This window comes from Melanerpes formicivorus, unplaced genomic scaffold, assembly GCF_026170545.1.
Source record: "Melanerpes formicivorus ecotype bairdi unplaced genomic scaffold, bMelFor1.0.p_v2 SCAF_36, whole genome shotgun sequence".
In the NCBI taxonomy this organism is placed as follows: Eukaryota; Metazoa; Chordata; class Aves; order Piciformes; family Picidae; genus Melanerpes; species Melanerpes formicivorus.
Window position 1 is genome coordinate 7851233 of NW_027142388.1, and position 14313 is coordinate 7865545.

The 14313-nt window shown below is 49.2% G+C and overlaps 1 protein-coding gene across 9 annotated transcripts in view; it reads left to right on the forward strand.

Moving 5' to 3' along the window:
* The window catches only part of NCOR2 (nuclear receptor corepressor 2), a 259628-nt gene that overhangs the window by 67440 nt on the left and 177875 nt on the right, over positions 1–14313 (forward strand). For 8 of the 9 annotated variants that reach the window (XM_068157439.1, XM_068157445.1, XM_068157447.1 and 5 more), the window contains exon 2: positions 12094–12305. In XM_068157439.1, coding sequence (XP_068013540.1) covers positions 12201–12305 — 105 coding nt within the window. In that variant the 5' untranslated portion in view covers positions 12094–12200. Of the gene's footprint in view, positions 1–10342; positions 10431–12093; positions 12306–14313 lie in introns of those variants that run through there. The other variant, XM_068157440.1, reaches the window with a different exon arrangement.

Sequence of the window (14313 nt, forward strand, 5' to 3'; positions counted from 1 at the left end):
CCTGCAGGAACTTTCTCTGTGAGGACAGAGTCTGTGCTCGGCAAGAGGCTTTTGCAAGAGAAGGGTCTGCGAAGTCACAGCTTCCAAGTGGAGTTGTGCTTGTATGACTCTTTAGGAGACCTTACCTGCTGCACAGGACCACTAATGACACCCTGTGCCCAATGGCAGAGTTTGGATGGGGTCTGAAGAGCAGGTCAAGGTGACTTGGTTGGGTTTGTGTTCCCTGAGGGGACTTTGGGCAGGCTGTTAGGCTCCCATGGGGCAGCTTAAGGGACTGTCTGTACCTCTGTAGAGTCCCCATGGGCAGGCAGCTGTTTGCAGTGAAATCCACCATCATTGGCTGCTCCCACTGAAGCACAAGGGCTGTTAACTGCAGCTGTTTTATGAGCAGCTCAGCTGCCCAAGCAGAGGTGACAGATTTGGGGATGGTAATCCTCTTAGCTATCCCTGTGTAAGCTGCCCTGCATCCACTTGGTACCAAGGGAAACTCATTGCCCTAGCAGAGACAATTTCAGATGCCTTGTCTTCTCTTGCTATCAGTAACCAGGGTTCATCTGTATTTAAATCTGAGGCCTTCATGAAGGTCCCAGGCTCAATGCATTGAGGCCCTGGGAATCTTCTTAAGTATCCCCAAGATGGGAAGAGTATTATGCTGCAGTTTGTTTTTGTATCTCCTCAAAAGCGGTGTTTGACCTTGGGACTGACTTCTGTGCCTCCTGCTGCCATCCTTAGTGCTTTTGTCTAGGCCAGATTTGTCCAAATGACTTGGTGTTAGAGCTTCTGTTTGCCCCGAGAGTGCTTCCCAGCTATGAGGGCTGCTTTGCATCAGATGTTTCCCTTGTGGTTTGTATTTGCTTCTGCTGTCTAGCTAAAGAGTTGGAGGGTGAGGAACAGTCTGAAACCTCAGCCCCAGGGCAGGTAGGTGCAGGGTGACAGGAGATACTTGCTGGTACCCACACCCACAGTGGCAGCAATTAAATGGGGCCAGTGAGTCACCTTAGAAATAACTTCATGTTGGCAGCTGAGGTTTTTTGAAGTAGCAGTTATTATTCTTAATAGCTTTGAGTTCAGCAGTTGTGAAACAGGGTGGACTCATAGCCCAGGGGCTGGGCATTTTGTTGGGAAACAAAACAATTCCCCTCCCTCTGGTATGACAGGGTAGAGAGAACAGGCATCTGATCCCCCTGCTTCCCCATGGGAAGGTGGACCCTTCAAGAGGTCTCATTGGTGTAGTAGGAATTTCAGTCATCTTGTACAGTTCCCTTCAGAGTAGTCCACAAGCTCCCAGAAGCTTGTAAATGACAGGCTGAAACCATTGCTCCAAGCCCAGGAAAGGCAAATTACCAAGGGTATGACCAGGTTGCACTTTGAGAAGCAGACTCCATCAGGAAGCCAAGACTCCTGATCTGCTGAGGACTGAATGACAGCTTTGAACCGCTTGTTGTCAGCAGGACTGAGCTTGGCAGGGGAGCACTGAAATCCCATTTGCCCACTTGTGCAGGTTCGGTTATTAAACACATCAGGAATCCCCATCTGCTTTGGAAGCCTGTCTGGAGAAAGATAACCCAGAGCTCAGCTTCTGCAAGTGCTGTTTGTCTTGGAGTGGTGTTGGAGGGAGCTGAAGCTGTGCAAGACTCCCCTGTGGATGCGTGCGGGGGGGTTGGGGTGGGTGAAGCCCTTGGCTTTGTGCTTATTGTGTGCTAAGGCTCTTGCTGAAATGGGCTGGTCATTTGTGTATGGTATCTGAAAGAGGGTGGAGGTGATGTTCTGCTCTCCCCCTTCCCTTGCTGCAAGTTGTCCCTCACTCTGCAAGGTGCTGCATGTTGTATGCAAAAGCTGAATTTTTTTCGGTGCTTCTAGAGAGGCTTTGACTTTCTGTCTAGAAGCTATTAATTACCTAGACAGGGAAAGCAGAACATGCCCAATTAATGGCTCCTACTGCTTAGACCTGTCTCTCCAGCTGATCTGCTGGGAGCTAATGAGCAGCTCCTTTCACTGGGCCACCAGTGAGCTTGAACTTCTCGTTGGTTTTCCTGGGGTGAAATGAAAGCAGCAGCAATGTGCAGGAACAAATGGCTGGAATGTGGTTATTAACCTGGGCTGGAAATTGACTATCTGCTAGTAATTACCCAGGGAATGTTAGGAGAAAGGCCTGTGGTGGGTTGAGAGCTGATGTTTGACAGATGATCACAAGCGCTCGAGTTAGCATTGCTTAACTTCCCATCCCATGCCTGAGGTGCAGCAGTGTGCTGGAGAAGTACAGCCACCTCCGTGCCAACCTGGAGTGAAATGGGTTACTATAAGCCGGCTCCACTCCCTTCTTCAGTGATATTTTGTGGCACAGCATCTCATATATTTTTGAGTACCTTAGTTTACAGGTCATTTAGTTTATTTGCAGGCTTTGTTTCGGTTCCCTGGGGTAATTGTGTTCCTTTGCACATGTCTTCCCATGGAGGCATTGAATTGTGCAGTTTGTCACAATAGTGCGGCTTTTATGCTGGCAGTCGGTGCTCTTCAAAGATCCTTCTGTGAAGTTTAGACTCCTCAATCATTAGAGGATCATGAAAGAAAAGGAATAATTTAGCAGGCGAAGATGTTTTGTCGTCTTTGAAATTGGGAATGTGCGAAAGGAGAAAATGTTTAGCGGTACAATCTGCCTCAAAGAACTTATCTCAGGAGCTGCAGAAAATGAATTTCCCTTCTTTATTCAGGATGTAAATAATCGAAAATGTCACTCCTGAGCTGAGTAATTTGTTCAACAAAAGGAACTCGAGGAGATGACACCCCCAGCTTTCATGAACGTGCCCGAGACATCAGAGGACCTGTCTCTTTAGCAGTATGAACTGATGGGTTTGAAAATCAAATGAGCAGCGTGTTCTGTGTAAAATACATAAATAAACCTCGCAGGTGCTTTGTAATTTTCCTTGGATTTTAAAAGCCTTGTTTATCTGGAGAGGCTGGGGGTGCAGGTTAACTCCTGGGAGCTGCCAGTGGGTGTAGTGCTGATGCGTTGGTACAGTGATGGTTGTTAATGTGCCGTTTAACGCACTTGGGAGCGTGGCTCAAATAGTCCCACGGTTCCTGTATCCTTTTTGCGTGTTGGTGAGGAATTGCTGTTTTCCCCCTTAGATTTAAAGTTGCTTGAGTGTGTTTATGAAACTGGTGCTGCCTAACAGCTACGATACTTAAGCCCATGTTTAGTGTAAGCAGGGGCAGCTGAAGTGGAGAAGATGACATGTAGGAAAGGGACAGAGGTAGTGATGGGGCTCTGGGAGTGGGGATGGGAAGTGCTTTGCCCTGGAGCTGGCTGCCTGTGCTTGCCCACAGTTAGCATTACCTCAGATCTCAGGTGGAAGTGGCATGGGACATGTGGGACAAGTGTTGCAGCATTTCAAGCTGCCAGACTGGGCCTGGGTAGAACAGGATGAAGGTTTGGTTTATGCCGTTGCACAATCCATCTTGCCCTGGCAGATTGGAGGTTGGACTGTCAATGACCTTTGGAGGTCCCTTCTAACCCAGTGCTTTCTATGATTCTATGTGCTTTTTAGTTTCAGCTGTTGCATTTCAGTATCTGGAGCTCTGGGATGGGCTTCCATTGGGAAATGGGACTTTTTCAGCATTTTTTCCATCCCTGGGGTTTTAGTAGTCAATCCTGCTGGCTTGTTTTTGCTCTCCTGTACTGATTTTTCTCATCTGTCTCCTTTTTGGCTGCTTAATCTGTGCTCTGGCATTTGCCTATCACTCCATTCCTCTTCCCATCCCCTGCCCTGTTTCCCTTTGCAGTCCCAGTGCCCGGGTGGTTTCATGTTTGGTGTTGTTTTAATTTCCTCTCCAGGCATTTCCATTTGTCTTTGCAGATCATCTTCAACAAAGGCCTCGCATGGTCTAATTTGTTTTCTATTTCCAGCCCAGCCTTAAAATAACTCCTTTGTTCCATGAATGGCCTGTGTGTGGATCCAAATCCCACCTCCCCCCTTTTTTTGAGTGTAGATTTCTGTGGCTGTTCCTTGTCAGTATCTTTAACTACTCCAAGTGTCCCCTTTGGGCTTTCAGCCTGCAGCTGCCAGGCAGTAGCTGTGGGTTGCGTGTGGCTTCGTGTGTCCCAACTCTCTCCAGGGGAGCAGCATGGGAATGGGTGCCCTGGCGTGGGAATGGGTGCCCTGGCATGGGAATGGGTGCCCTGGCATGGGAGCGGTGATGCCATTGTATAACTGGGGTGGTTCTGCCATCACATCTCTGGTGACAGACTCACTGTGCAAACGATTCACAGGTCATCTGCATGCTTTTGTATTCAGTGCTGGTGAGGCCATACCTCAAACACTGTGTCCAGTTTTGGGCGCCTTGATACAGGAGAGATGTGGAGGTGCTGGAGCGAGTGCAGAGAAGGGCAAGGAAGCTGTGAAGGGCCTGGAGATAAATCTTGTGAAGAGTGACTGAAGGAAGTGGGGATGTTTAGTTTGGAAAAGGAGAGGCTGAGGGGAAACCTTATTGCTCTCTACAACTACCTGAAAGGACGCTGTAGAGAGGCTGGTGCTGGTCTCTTCTCGCAGGTAATCAGTGATAGAACAAGAGGGAATGGCCGCAAGCTACAACTGAGTAGGTTTAGACCAGACATCAGGGAAAAAAAAATTCACAGCAAGAGTGATCAGGCATTGGAATAGGCTGCCCAGGCAGGTGGTTGAGTCACCAGTCCTGGATGTGTTTAAAGGTCGTTTAGAAGTGGTGCTTAGGGATAGGGTTTAGGGGTGAACTTTGTAGAATAGGAGAGGAAAATCTAACAATGGTAGTAGGGAAACTGAAGGCAGAGACATGGCAGGATTTGAAAAAGCAAGGGCTCAGGCCAGCCACACTGATGCTGACCTGAGGCTGGAGCCATGGCCAGCCTGGCACTTGGTGTGCTGCTGGTGCATTTCAAGAAGGCAACATCCTTGCAGCTAGTGAGTGACAGCCAAGTGCTGCAGCTGGGAGAAATGGGTCAGCCTTGTTCGTGTAAGCACATACGTGCCCCTCTGGGACCTGTCACAAGGTCACTTGCAGCCTCTTTGCCAAGGGCTGGGAGGCACTTAAACTGTGTGAGATTCATTGCAAGTGTTCACTTGTCATGGTGTGTCTGTGGTGGGGAGATGGTGCAGGTGTCTCATCTGCTCCCAACAACTGGATTAGGCTACTGGGAGTTGTGGCCTGAAGGAGGGCTGTTAGTGGCAGGACTTGCGGCGCACAGCACATACTTTCTTCTGCCAGAAGCATCAGGGGGGTGTCATGTCACCGCTTTAGAGTGGACTGTCTGGCAAAACCTGACTTTTGAAACACAGCTGGGAATGGGGCTGGCAAAATCCTGCCCTCTGACCTTGTTCCACACAGCTGCGGTGCCAAGATCTGTACACACACACTGGCGAAGGTTATCTCGGGGCAGAGCTAAACATGGGTCCTGTGCCCAGAATAGCTTGGAAAGATTGAAAAGGAGAAATACAAGTCGCAAATCCTGCTTCGCTGCTTTGGGCAGTGATAGGAGCAGGGCAGAGAAGTCACCTTTCACCGGATCAGAACTGGATCTGCATGGAGCCATGCTGTGGTGGAAGAGCTGATGGAGCCCAGAAGTTACCAAGAAGCAGACAACTAATAGGGACAAGAGACTTCAGCTCCTGAACTTCTGCCATCCTCTCCATGCCCCTGGAGTCTGTTTGTATCTTCTTTCAAGGGTAACATCCTGCCCTGGGCAACTTTATTTTGGTGCTGCATCTGAAGTGTCAGGCAGGTGAGGCAATGAATGTAGTTCAAAAGTCATCTATCCAAAACAGAAGAGGGAGGAGGGCTGCTGGCAGCAGGTGAGGTGGGAAACTGGGCAGGAGCTGCTTCAGGTACTGCTGTGTGAGGGGCACCTGAGGAACCACAGGATCTGTCTATGATGTGCAGGGTGCTGCTAGCCTGGCTGCTCTTTTGTTTTCTTTCAAAGCAAGAAAAATGCTTTAAGATCACACACAGGTACAAGCCTTGATCCCTGGGGTTGAAATAACTTCTCCTGCATGCCATGGAGCTCAGGATGTGCCTGATCTTTCCTGTTGACCCTGGGCTGCTATTTTAATGTAAAACCTCTGTACCCTGCTGTGATTGAACGCTAGTGTGGATTCCCAGGCTGCAGACACTGACATGGTTGGCTTTGTTATTCTGAATAGAGCCCTAAATTTATGGCAGCTGGCCTGCTTTCCCTGCTAAAAGGGTTTAATAGATACAGTACATACAAATATTTGTGTAGAATGTCAACTGTCTTCCAAGAAAATTTCACGCACATATTGATTAGACAAATCCATTACTGATAAGTTGTTGTGGCGCATTTCTTGGGAACATCTCTCTACCCAATTTCATCCCATCTTACTTGACTTTACTTCCACTAGTGCTTTAGAGCATGTGTGGGTAAATCTCTTCACTGCTTTTCAGGTCTGGTTTTGATCTGTATGGCATGTTGATGCTATTACCAGTGGTGGGACAGCTGCTGACAGCAATATACTTCTGTGCTGTGCTGCTCATGAGTAGGTGCTGGGGTTGTTGAAGCGTCTTGAGTTGGTGGGTTGGTCTTGTGGAGGTGAATGTTGTAGCTCAAGATTAATTAAACATTATAAATAAAGGTCTCTTTAACGTTTATTTCAAAATACACAAGTTGACTGCAGCATGGATACACCTTCTCTGTCTTGTTTGAGGAGGAAAATAGTCAACTATTTAGCATTTGAGTAAAGATGACTCGGTTGTTTCTTCCAAAACCTTGCATCATGTAGTGTAATTAGGCATCAGCTTTGTCAGTACTCTTCAACTGACTGTTCTCTGGTGAGTGCTAGCAAGGTTATGCTTATTTGCCTTGGATGCAAAACATGGTGGTGCTAGTTGTTGCCTTTCAATAAGGTTTTTTGCAGTCATTTTGTGGGCTACCTCCTAACGCCTTCTGTAGGCCATCCATGGGCTGTAGACCACAGGTTGAGTAACGCTACTCTGGACTTAAGACACAAGCTATTCTGTTAATGTTATTTCACTATGACCTTACTTAAATAATAAAAACAAACACACACCAAAACCAACCAAACAAAAGACAACAACCCAGCCTGATTTTGACCTTTGGCAGAGTGTTTTCACTGGGATCTTTAAAGCTTTCATGGGGATTGAGGAACCGGTATGTTCTGTAAGCTGGGAGTGTCGTCTTGTTCTCACCTGGCAGATGAACCAAGGTATGGGGTAATTATGGCAACTCACCCACATTTATATAGTGTCAGCAGCAAGCCAGGCACCTCACCTGGGAATCCTGCTCCCCCTGAGGAGTACAGAGCTGATTGGGAGGGTTGTCTCCAACTTTGAAAAGCAAGAAGTGTGTTGAATGAGGTGAATTTTTGTTTGCAACTTCATTTAATTGAAAAGCCTGTGCAGCCAGCAGGAGCAGGGAGGTCATTCTCCCCCTGTACTCTGCACTGGTTAGGCCACACCTTGAGTCCTGTGTCCAGTTCTGGGGGTCTCAGTTTAGGAAGGATGTTGAGTTGCTGGGATGTGTCCAGTGAAGGGCAGCAAGGCTGGGGAGGGGTTTGGAGCAAAAGCCCTATGAGGAGAGGCTGAGGGAGCTGGGGCTGCTTAGCCTGGAGACAAGGAGGCTCAGATGATATCTTACTGCTGTCTACAGCTACCTGAAGGGAGGTTGTAGCCAGGTGGGGGTTGGTCTCTTCTCCCAGGCAACCAGCACCAGAACAAGAGGACACAGTCTCAAGCTGCACCAGGGGAGGTTTAGGCTGGATGCTAGGAAGTAGCTCTTCCCAGGAAGAGTGATTTGCCGTTGGAATGGGCTGCCCAGGGAGGTAGTGGAGTCACCATCACTGGAGATGTTTAAGAAGAGACTGGATGGGGTGCTTGGTGCCATGGGTTGATTAGATAGTGTTGAATGATAGGTTGGACTCTATCTCAAAGGTCTTTTCCAACCTGGTTAATTCTATTCTATTCTCTGACTGTATCAATGAATGCTGTTGCTGTGCTCAAGAGCTGGGCTGAGGGACCAGCACAGAAATGCCCAATGCCCAGCCCTGTGTCTAATCGGTGTGCATGTGAACTGTGAGTTTATAGATGACTGTAGGGCGTCATGAACTTGTCTGTACTTATCTCTTGGGCTGGACATGAATCTGTCTGGTGCTGTGCACCCCATTAGCCTGAGCTGGCAAATGCTGCTGGGAGCTGGCAGGTGCCTGGGCAGCCAGGTGAGCCTGCAGCGACTTGCTGTGGCTTGTAGGGTGTTTTTGTGGTGTAAACTGGGCAAAACAGGTGATGGGGAAATTGTTTTAGACAGCAAATGGTACATAGAGGTGAGAAACAGAGAAGCAGAAAGGTGGTGGTTTCTTGCATGGAGTTGGCAGTGAGGAGGAGGAGGGTGGAGGTTTGGAAGGCTTCAGCAATGGGGCAAGTTCCTGGGAGTCTCCCGAAGAGCTGGAAATAAGTGGGTGCAGGAGGCTTTGTGAGCTTTTGCCTCTTCCACAAGTTGGTGTTGTAGCTCTGGTGCTGGGTTCATTGGTGCTTGATCTTTCTCCTGTTCCTAATCATAGACTGTAAATCTCCTTGTACCTAGTAATGGCTAACACAGGTCTGCGGATAAAACAGTCTCTGATGGAGACTCTGACTGGGGAGGGAAATACTTTTCCTGTGAGACAATGTCTGTTCCTCATCAACTCAGCTGAGAAAAGTAGGAGTGAAATGGTTCAATCTTTAGGATTTCAAGAGCCTGGCTGCACGAATTCTCTTTTATTTCCATTAATCTGCTCCTATTGCTTGTGCTCCTCTTAAAAATAATGGCTAAAGGGTTGTGGGTGAGGAGGCACCCCAGTATCCTTTGCTGGGTATGTGTGGCCTAGCAGTGTCCCAGCTGCACCCAGCTCTGAGGCAGCACCAGTACGTCCCTGGCAAGTTGTTATGCTCTCACTTTGCCGTCTAGTGGGAGCACCCACAGCCCTGCTGCTGCCTGACCAAGGACCATTTTCCTCGTCTTCCCCTTCTTTGCAGTGCTGGGCTGGACACACTGCAGCAGCCTTCTTGTTCACACATGGAGTGTCAAAATGTCATCTGAGGCGAGGGCATTGGTGGAGCTGCCCCACTGCTTTAGTGACCTCATTTGGCTCCAGCTCACAGTTCAGCTGTGCTTTGCCTGTTTGCGAGCGCATGGTTTTCACTCTTCGCTGCTCAGGCCTTCTTGTAGAGGCAGAGGTCATTTGGTGCTCTTGAGAAAGAAAACACCTTTTGTGGTCCTGCTAGCACACAGTGCCACCACTGGTGCAGCTTGCAGGCAGTGTGCCTTGCTGTAGGACAGCTTTGTTGGCCCCTTAATTTCACCCCATGTGTCTGTGTCCTTCTAGTAGAAAGTTAACTTTTTTTTCCTGGTTGCACAGACAGAAGGAAAAAAGCTTTTAAACTGTTAGAGAGCTTGACCCTGTGTGGCTTTGCACTTGATGCTGGGTTTTAAAGCTGAGTTTCTGTTCTGAAGAGCTTAAAAAAAGGGGGGGGAGGTGTCAAACTAATCCCATTTCTTGTACTGTATGGCTGCCATGGTGTGGTCTGGTTCACCTGCTGAGCTTCCAGGGAAGCAGCTGGGTTGCTGAAAGCTGCCAAGGGCTCTGCCTCCTGTCTCCAGCTTGGAGCGTATATATACATGTGTGTATATATTTACATATGCTAATTAACTCTTAGGTGGCTGCAAGCCAAGATGTCCAAGTCTGAGTCTGTTAATTAGGAAAGTACCTTAAACTCCTGCAGATCCCAGCGAGCTTTTGGAGCCTTTGGGAGCCTTGTGCGCGTGTCCCTGGCAGCTGCAGGCAGGGTTTGTCTCTAGGGTAGCCCTCATGGGCTGCAGGAGGGCTGTGAGGATGGTGAGGTGTCCCCAGAGAGTGTGCCCCCCAGTTTTGAGTGGGAATCGATGCTTAAAATCCCATCCAGTCAGAAGTGTTGAGGGGAAGTGGGGTAGTCATACTGGGAGTATAAATGCATGCTGGTTGCCTTCTGGGTGCCTCTGAATTTCCCCTTGTGCTCAGGGGCTTTCCTGCCCCAGTGTGGACTGAGTCAAGCACATCAGACTCCTGTCTCCATTCAGAATGAGGCTTGGGCTGATCTTTGGCCCCCATGCCTTCCAGGACTGGGGTGACGGGCAAGATACCCCAGGGCTTGGCAGGGATGTGTGGGTGCAGGGCTTGGGGGAACCCCAGATCCTGTGGGGGGGGTGAGCTGAAAGCAGGAGGGGACCTGGTTATTTTCCTCTCCCTTCCCTGATAGCCAAACCCTGCTGTGTCTTTTCCCATGCAGAACTTGGCAAAATACCTTTGGCTCAGGAAGCTCAGCTGTCCCTTGGCAAGAGAATGGAGATGTCTCTGCATGTCTGTCATCTTCAGGTCTCAATGGGAATTCACTGAAAAAACAGTATTTTGGTAAAATTTGACTTCTTTGCATGGAGGCCTCTTTAGCCCACTTTCCCCTGCATGTCGTGCCCAGCCTGCTGGGGACCGTTGCCTTGGTTTGATTTTATTTCTGGCTGGTGAGCAGTGTGTGGGTGCCAGCAAACCAGTGAGGAGGTTCTGTGCCTGCCTGCAGCAGATAGTGAGTGGCTTATCAGCACGGGCTGATCTGTGGTCTGATGGGAGAGAAAGAAAAGAAGAAAGTAGAGAAAGACTTCCTCTTTTTATCTCTCTCTACTTTTTTTTTCTACCCTCCTTTCCCACCTATTGTAGGTTTTTGTACACACCAGCTGCTGTTTCAGTTGAAATTGTGTTGGCTGGGGCTGGGTGTCCCCCCGCCCCCCGTGCAGCAGACACCACCAGAGTGTGGGGAGGTGGTGCCAGGGGACTGGGTGCTTTCTCTGGTGCTCCCAGTGTGCTGAGGGAAGATTTTATTACTGCAACAACCCTTACATAAATTTATAAGTGACATGTATCTCTACTGGGGGTGAGGTGTGTGAGTGTGCTCAGCACTAGTTGGGGTGGAGAATTGGTTTAGGGGAGGGGGATCTGAGGCTCTCCCTGCTTGGGATCAGTCCAGACAGCATTCTCAAAGCCCAGGTAGCAGTGGGGACTTATGCTTCATATAACTAACCATTAATAAGAGAATTATAGTTAATGTATCTGAAGCTGTTGGTGATGAAGGGCAGCATTTAGACATGTGTAAATTTCTTTTTGTTGTTGAAATCCAGACAAGACCTGGGAGGCTTAAAATCCTTTCCAAACACAACCTGAAGTGTGTCTAAAAAGCAGTGACTCATAAATCTCCCCCTGGCCCCAGGGGGAGTTCTCCCACTCTCTTGGTTTACCTGATTCTGTTCCTGCTGTAAAGAGAATTGCAACACATGGTAAAGCAGCAAATGTGTGGGTGACAGGGCTGTGTTTGTGCAAATAACCTCAGGGCCATGGTGTCTTCTCTGGCTCTTGGTCCTAATCATAAAGGTTGATCTCTTTGGCATTGGAGGTGTATCGTGTGCCTCAGTCCTGGGTTTTCATGTAGCTCTGTGGATGGACGTGGCTGCTGAGCATGACAGTGTCCCTCCTGGCAAAGATCAGGGCTTACCTCAAGTAGCTGCAATAACAGCTACAGCTCAGAAAGAAGGGGAGTATGTGTGGACATGGGAGAGTGTTGATGGAGAAGTGGACGAGCTGAGGAGGCACCTTGTGCTTTTGGACCTCATGTTGAAGTGCCAAATGCCAGCCTGTGTTCTTTGGAAACTAAGTCACTTCCCCCCAGAAAGGCCTGTCTCCAAGAGACTTGTAGGTGTAGAGTGACAGGGCCCAAAGAAATTGCCAGCATTGTGCAGGCCTGGTCCTGCTGGATCTGGGGGAGAATTTTCCAGGGCAATTGAGCGGGATGCATTTGGGTAAGTCTTACATTTGGACTTCCCTGGGATAGAAGTTATCCACTGGAAAAAAAAAAGGGGGGGGGGGGGGGAGAAAAATAAATGACAGTGGTGTTGGGTAAGCAGAAAAGGTGAGGCCACTGGAGAATTGAGAGCAGTCAGGTTTTGGAGATAATCCAAGGCTTGATATTAGCTTGTCTCAGGGGACTGTGGTAGGCTGGGTTTTAACCTCCTTTCCCACTTGTTTGCAGTTGTTGGGTGACGTGGGAAGCTCGCACGCAATGAAGAGGAGCTGCTGTCTCGCCTAACCCTTTGTCTGTGATTTGGAGGCAGTGAGCACCACACCTGCTGGTTCGAGATGTCTGGATCCACGCAGCCTGTGACGCAGAGCTGGCGCGCGGCCGAGCCACGCTACCCGCCCCACGCCATGTCCTACCCTGTTCAGATTGCTCGACCACATGCGGTAAGGCGACACACTTCCCTTCTCTGCCTGCTCGGGGGCTAGGAGCTGCGTGGCTTGTCCCTGCCCCTGGGGCAGTGGTTCAGCCACTCTGGGCTCGGATGTGGCTGTTACAGAGAAATCAGACCGTTTCTATGCCTGTGGTACAGGATTTCATTGTTCCTCTCTTGTGGGATCCTCTTCTGCTTCTCCATATGGTGCTTGCAGCTTTTTTTGTCTCCCTTTCCAGCTTCTTCCCAGTGTTTACCATGGTGGTGCTTATGGGCTCTGGCTCATGCCTTTCAAGCATACAAGTCCGTTCATCTTCCTGGCAAGGGCACCCTTTGTTGGATGCAGTAACTAGCCTGAGGGGGAGAAAGGTTGACCATCCACATAGAGCAAGAGCATGTGACCTCCTGCCCTCTTCAGCTTGGCCTTGCCTTGGTGCTGAATCGAGAGGAGATGAGCATCCTCTCTTGTATGTGGGCTTAGCATTCTCCAGTGAGCCTGCTCCTAGCTCCTCACACCCACAAGAGAGTTCTTCTGATCTCCAGGCGGACTGCTGGGGGTGAGCCTGCTGTCCGGAAACTTGCCTCTCTCTACATGATGTTCCTGGCTAGTGGTGACACTTCTGGGAAGAAAGAAGAAAACTGAGCTGCTGATGTTTTTATTTTTTCCACTTCATCCTTCCCCACTTTTTCCCCTCTCTTACCTTTGACTTGTAGTCTTGTCTCCTCCTGGATCAAGCCATAAGCTGGTGGTGATCTTCTTTTGTTGGCCATGTTTTGTTGTACACGCTAAAGCCTGCACAGGTTAATTCATCCAGACCCAGCCTTCCCTTTCTGAGCCATGTCACTCAGGTCTGTGCTTGCTCATCCTGCACGGTTGAATGTTTTAGGTTCAAGACCTTAACAGAAAGAACTGTCCTTAATGGAACAGCTTTAGTCAGCTCAAGATGCTTAAAAGAATCTTATTAGGTGCTGGAGTGTGGCACATGCTTGCAAGGCTGCTCTTTGGAGCTGCTTCTTGGTAGGTTACAGCGAGGCGGCCACAGCCAGGGTGGTGCTTCTAATGCATCTTAGTGAGGAGACCTTGTCTTGGGGTTATGGTTTTGACAATGGCAACTACTGAAATTCCTGCTGTGGTGATTTTAGGGTTTGTCTTGAAAGCCTGAGTACCTACAAAGGGTCAGCAAAGGGGTGAAATTACCTCATCTGCCCCCTTTGCTGGGCTTCAGCAGAGCAGCACAGGAAGCTGGAGCTTGGAAAGGCTTTGAAATAGAAACATTAAGGAGGGCACAGGATGAGCTTTTGGCTGTGTTATCTGGCTCATGGAGATCGCTCGGGGCCTGCGTGCTCCTGCACAAAGAAGCTTTTCATGCAGGGTATGAGACACGCTGACCTGCTTCAATTGATGGCAGTTTTGCTTCCATTGGTGCAAGCGTGTTTAGGCCTTTGCGTGGAACGAGAGCTTTTTGTCTCAAAAAGAAAATCCCACTTCTCTTTTTAGCAGAAACCCAAGCTAGGAGCAGGATGTGACCAGGTGAGCAAGATCTGCAGTCGCTGTGAAACCATGATTTAGAAACAAACCTGAGAAGGCTCAGTACCCAGTGGGGAGACAGGTTTTAGAAGAGTGTGAAAGGTTACAAGCCCAGGGGTGTTGAGTCTCCAGCAAGCCCAGGTTGCTTCCCCTTAGTGTCACAACAGCAGAAGCAGCCAAGCAGGGCGTAGTTGTTTGCGTTTTGGATGGAGTTTGGGCTTTCTGCAGCCTGCTCTGCTCCCTGGCTGGAGTGAATGGTGCTTTTATTCTATCATATTAATGTTGGAAGAAGTTGCTGACGTTTGCTTCTGGAAGCTATTTTCACAGCCGCCTGTAATCTTCTGAAGTTCTGTGGTGCCTTTTAGGTCTCTGGATGCAGGCTTCAGACCAGAAGTGTGCCAGCACCTCACCAGCACCCCGTGCAATGCACCCTGCCTGTCCTTGGGAGGGCAGGCAGAGCATTTCTTGAAGGGTGTCCCTGTGTGATCCCTCC